Source organism: Carlito syrichta, unplaced genomic scaffold (genome assembly GCF_000164805.1).
Source record: "Carlito syrichta isolate Samal-C Ts95f unplaced genomic scaffold, Tarsius_syrichta-2.0.1 Scaffold315851, whole genome shotgun sequence".
Taxonomy (NCBI): Eukaryota; Metazoa; Chordata; class Mammalia; order Primates; family Tarsiidae; genus Carlito; species Carlito syrichta.
In genome coordinates, this window is record NW_007259947.1 from 526,082 (window position 1) to 530,925 (window position 4,844).

The 4,844-nt window shown below is 37.3% G+C and overlaps 1 protein-coding gene across 1 annotated transcript; it reads right to left on the reverse strand.

Annotated features, from left to right (window-relative positions):
- Positions 1 to 3,568: 3,568 nt before the first annotated feature.
- Positions 3,569 to 4,522, reverse strand: LOC103276048 (olfactory receptor 13D1; the record flags this gene model as incomplete). Its single annotated transcript, XM_008073467.2, has 1 exon — positions 3,569 to 4,522. A coding segment is annotated over one exon (954 nt), but the record flags the coding sequence as incomplete, so codon positions are not given.
- Between the last annotated feature and the right edge of the window lie 322 nt (positions 4,523 to 4,844).

Genomic DNA, 4,844 nt, shown 5'->3' on the forward strand with positions numbered 1-4,844 from the left:
TCATAGAGAAGAATATTGCTGAATTTATTTATTTATTTATTTTTGAGTTGGAGTCTCACTCTGTCACCCAGACTGGAGTGCAATGGCCGCTCCTGGCCACCACAGCCTTGACCTGCTGGGCTCCAGCGATCCTTCTGCCTCAGCCTTCCAAGTAGCTGGAACCACAGGTGCGCGCTACCGCGCCCGGCTAACTTTTTGATTTATTGTAGAGATGAGGTCTCACCAAGTTGCCCAGGCGGGTCTCGAACCCGCGGGCTCAGGCAATCCACTCACCTCAGCCTCCCAAGGCGTGGGATTACAGGCTGAGCCACCAAGCCCTGCTTTGCTGAATTTAGATCTTGGAAGTGTTCATTGTAGTTAAGTGTGAGGATACATATTATTTTCAAAGTATTTTTAATGTATTACTTATTTTGTATTATTTCAAGTATTGTTATGAGAGTTGTCTACACTTTCATGAAAACTCTAGTTGAGAGAACTTAAATATAGTTTGTACAAAAAAACTATGGATAATACCACTCACTATAAACATGACCTTTTATTTTATTTCATCTCAAACTTATTTCAGTTGTCTTTTTTTTGAAAGAAATTCTCTCTTAGATTTCTTCTGAGATTGTCATTCTGAAAAAAACTTTTCCTCCAGAATGTGGGCTATCCTTTTTTCCTCTATAAAAGTAGCCCTCCTCATTGATATATTTATTTTTATTTATTGAAATGTCTCCATTTCTAGTCTTGTTGATTTGTTTTAAAAAATGTGAATGTATATCTCCCAACTTAAAAAAATTATAGTTTTGAGACATTTGAAAATGTTTCAATAAAAGCTTAACCTTTTAAACTATATGTAAGAGATATTTAGAATTAGAACTCAAGTCTTCTTTCCAAGGTTGTTATATTTTTAAATATTTTGAGAGTCTGGCACTTCTACCTTCTACTTTTTAAGCAGTAACTGCATTAATATTTTGCATGAAACTGATGAATTTTTATCAGAGTATAGCAAATGGAGTTTCACAGGAGTAGTATGTATGGTAGTATAAAATGGGAAACTTAGACTTTAATCAAGAAGGAACTCTATACAGTAGTAGAATTGTATTACTACCCTCTCTATAACCAACAGGATGTAGAAAACAGGATGTGATTATTGTAGAGCACACAGAAAAGATATGAAGCACTAAGACCAATTTTGAGACAGAAATTCACCATGATATAAAAAAGAGAAAGGGAAACAACAATACTTCCATAGTAATGGGCAATATCAGTATGCAGTAATTTGCAGTATATTCTGGGGAAGAAAACCTTCATGAAAATCAATTGATAAAGCCTATATTTAAATTACCTTTGCATTTTAAAATGTAATGACAAATCATTTTCTTAGATAAATCAGATTCCTATGAGAATTTTTGCCTTAGAAAAGCCTTAACATGCTTTCTTTTTTTTTTCCATAGTACTTCACTCTTTAAAGTGCTTTATATGTTTTGCTTTTTATGGTTTATATAAACACTGCTCCACAGTGGCAGAGACTTTCATTTGTCCATTGTTGTGTATCCCCAGTGCCTGGATCAATGCTAGATAAGTAGTAGTTAATCAGTAGAATTATATAATAAACATTCTGTAAGACAACATTACGCATTTTACCCTGGAGTATATTTTTATATAAATTTCTGCCTATTTCTAACTAAATAATTGGTAGGAACTCTGAGTTGGTAAAGGACTATACTCTATACATTCCCAGGATACTCTCTTTTCCTTCATGGTTTTGCTGTGTAACTGAATTAGGTGTACCTGGCCTGGTCAACTACAATCATGGCTCTGGTGTCCAGAATGGACAAAACTTTAAGGAAATTCTGTCTTAAATAAGCTTATTACTAGTGTGTGTATTCATACATAACAGTCATAATAGCCATAATCTACCAAATGACAATGTCTATTCTAAAAATTAAAAAAGTATGTAGAAAATAAAACTGCAAAGATCCAGTGTATCAATATATTGATTGAAGCCCAGGAAAAATGATACAAATTCCATAATATTAATTCGCTGCAAAATGTAAGAAAAAAATTGGATACTTGCAAATTATCTTCAGAAATAATTGAGGAGCTGACTGGAATTTCTGAAGTAATGCAGAATATACGTTGGATTATTGTCATTTAGTTCTTGAAGGGAAAGAAAAAACTTCAAAAAGCTGGAGAACTTACAATTTTTTTTGCCTTAAAAATAAGTGTATAGAGGGGCGTAGGAAGCAAGGGAATATATTAGTTGTGATTTATTTGGTTGTAAGTGGTAAAATCTAACTGAAATTAGTTTTTTTAAAATACTAATTTGACTCATAAATGAAATGTGTGTTGGTGAATCTCTTTTTAGCCATAGCTGAATTCAGGAGTTAAAGTGACATCATCAGGCACACTCTTTATCTCAGCTCTTCTTTCATTATGCTTTCCTCACATATTGGCAAGATGTCCAGCAGGAGCTCTTGAGTTCACGCTTTACCAGTTTGTAGACTATTTCAAAAACAGTGTCTCTTTCTAACATTAAGGCAGCATTTTTGAGATTGATTCTGATTAGCACAGATCAGATCACTTGCTGCATTATACCAACAACTGTGACTACAAGAATAGAAATCTTTTTTTTTTTTTTTTGAGTTGGAGTCTCACTCTGTCGCCCAGACTGGAGTGCAATGGCATGCTCCCGACCACCGCAGCCTCAACCTGCTGGGCTCCAGCGATTCTTCTGCCTCAGTCTTCCAAGTAGCCAGAAGCATAGGCGCGCTACCATGCCTGACTAATTTTTGATTTATTGTAGAGACAGGTCTCGCCAAGTTGCCCGGGTGGGTCTCGAATCCGCGGGCTCAGGCAATCCACTCGCCTTGGCCTCCCAAAGTGCTGGAATTATAGGCTGAGCCACCGAGCCCAGCCAAAAATAGGCATCTTTTAAACAAATTGTTATTATTACTGGCAAAACCTTGTCCCTGCTTATCCCTATATTCAGAGGTTTGGATCAGTCCCACTAAGCACAACATGAACTGAGAGTGGAGGACAGTTGGTTCCTCAAAAGAAAAAGATGTATTCTTTTACCACGTATTGCACAGATGTGTAAATTGGCAGCATTGTGTAGGGATGCTGCACAACAAAAATAATGGATATCCACTTCAAAGTGACCAAGAAAGGAGGTAAGGAAAATAAAAGGAAGGGGAAGAAAAGAAATATTTGTAGGAGTGAGAAGCGGAAAGGGCAGGAATATATAGCTAGGGGACAGGATTTCAGAGTTGAGGAAAAGAAAGAGGGGAGGGTGAAGAAGAGGGACAGAAAGAGAGAGAGATGGGAGGGGGGATTCATCTTGCTGAACAACATCCTGACTTTTATGGAACCGACCGACAGACTAGCTTTTGGCTGGAAACAGCAGATAAGGCATTATTTTATACTATAAAGTTCACATGAGCATGGACATCCTATGCTGAAAAGAATGGGATTCTCATCTTTGTTTTTGCAAGCATGCAACCTCTCAATACGGTAGATTTTGCGTGTCTAAATTCAAGAGACATCTGTTCCCTCACTAAAGATATCACATCCTCAAGCTCTTTTATATTTTCAATAAATGCAGATGTCTGCTGAGGACTTTCTTCATAGCTTCTTTCACCTCCTTATTTCTCAGGCTGTAGATGATGGGGTTTAACATTGGGGTTATCACTCCATAAGACAGCCCAATGATCTCATCAGATGTCTTTGTGTCTTTTGACTTGGGCTTCATGTACATGAAAAGGGCTGAACCATAGAATAAAATGACTACTGTCAAATGGGCTGAACAGGTAGAAAAGACTTTCTTTCTCCCTTCAGCAGAATTAATTCTCAGAATGGAAGAGAGGATGAATATATAGGAGATAAAGATTAACAGTAGAGGTATCACCAATAAAACAATACTTGCCACTGCCATGATAAGCACATTAATAGAGATATCTGAACAAATGAGTTTAAGAAGAGCCAGAATCTCACATGAAAGATGATCAATAATATTATTCCCACAGAAAGGCAACACCATTGTCAGGACTGTCTGTACTAGGGAGTTCAGACAGCCTACGATCCAGGACCATGCAGCCATTTGCACACATAGCACCCTGTTCATGATGATGGAGTACCTCAGAGGGTTGCAGATGGCCACATACCGATCATAGGCCATCATAGCCAGGAGGACACACTCAGTGGAACCCAAGCCAAGGGAGACAACCATTTGCAGAGCACAGCCCATGAAGGAGATGGATTTTCTTTCAGACATAAATATAATAAGCATTGTAGGAATGGATGATGATGTGTAGCAGATGTCCAAGAATGAGAGGTTTCCAAGGAAGAAGTACATGGGGGTGTGGAGGTGAGAATCCAGGATGCTAATGATAATGAGGAGGCTATTTCCCAGAAGGATTGTTATGTACATGATGAGACAGAGTATGAACAGAAAGAGCTGAAGTTCTGGATATTGGGAAAGTCCCACCAGAAAGAATTCAGTTACAGCAGAGTAATTTCCTGTCTCCATGTGTTCATGTCACCTGCAGGGTTTAGAAAATGACATGACTCAGAGAAACATAAACTTCTGATGCAGATTTTTAACACAGATTTACTTCCAATATTATGTTTGGTTCTTAGAATACTCTTATACAATCAAAAGGGCAGGGATATTATACTAATTTTATTGCTGATGAAAATTGAGGCACAAAACCCCCAATATATCTTAGAACTATACAAAAGCACAATCAAAGATACCAATACTGCTAGAATTCTTATGGGAAGTGTCAAATAAAATTTAGGAACAGATACTTTCAAAAACCTGCTAAAAGTCTGAGAATCATTGGAAGACTGTTCTAGAA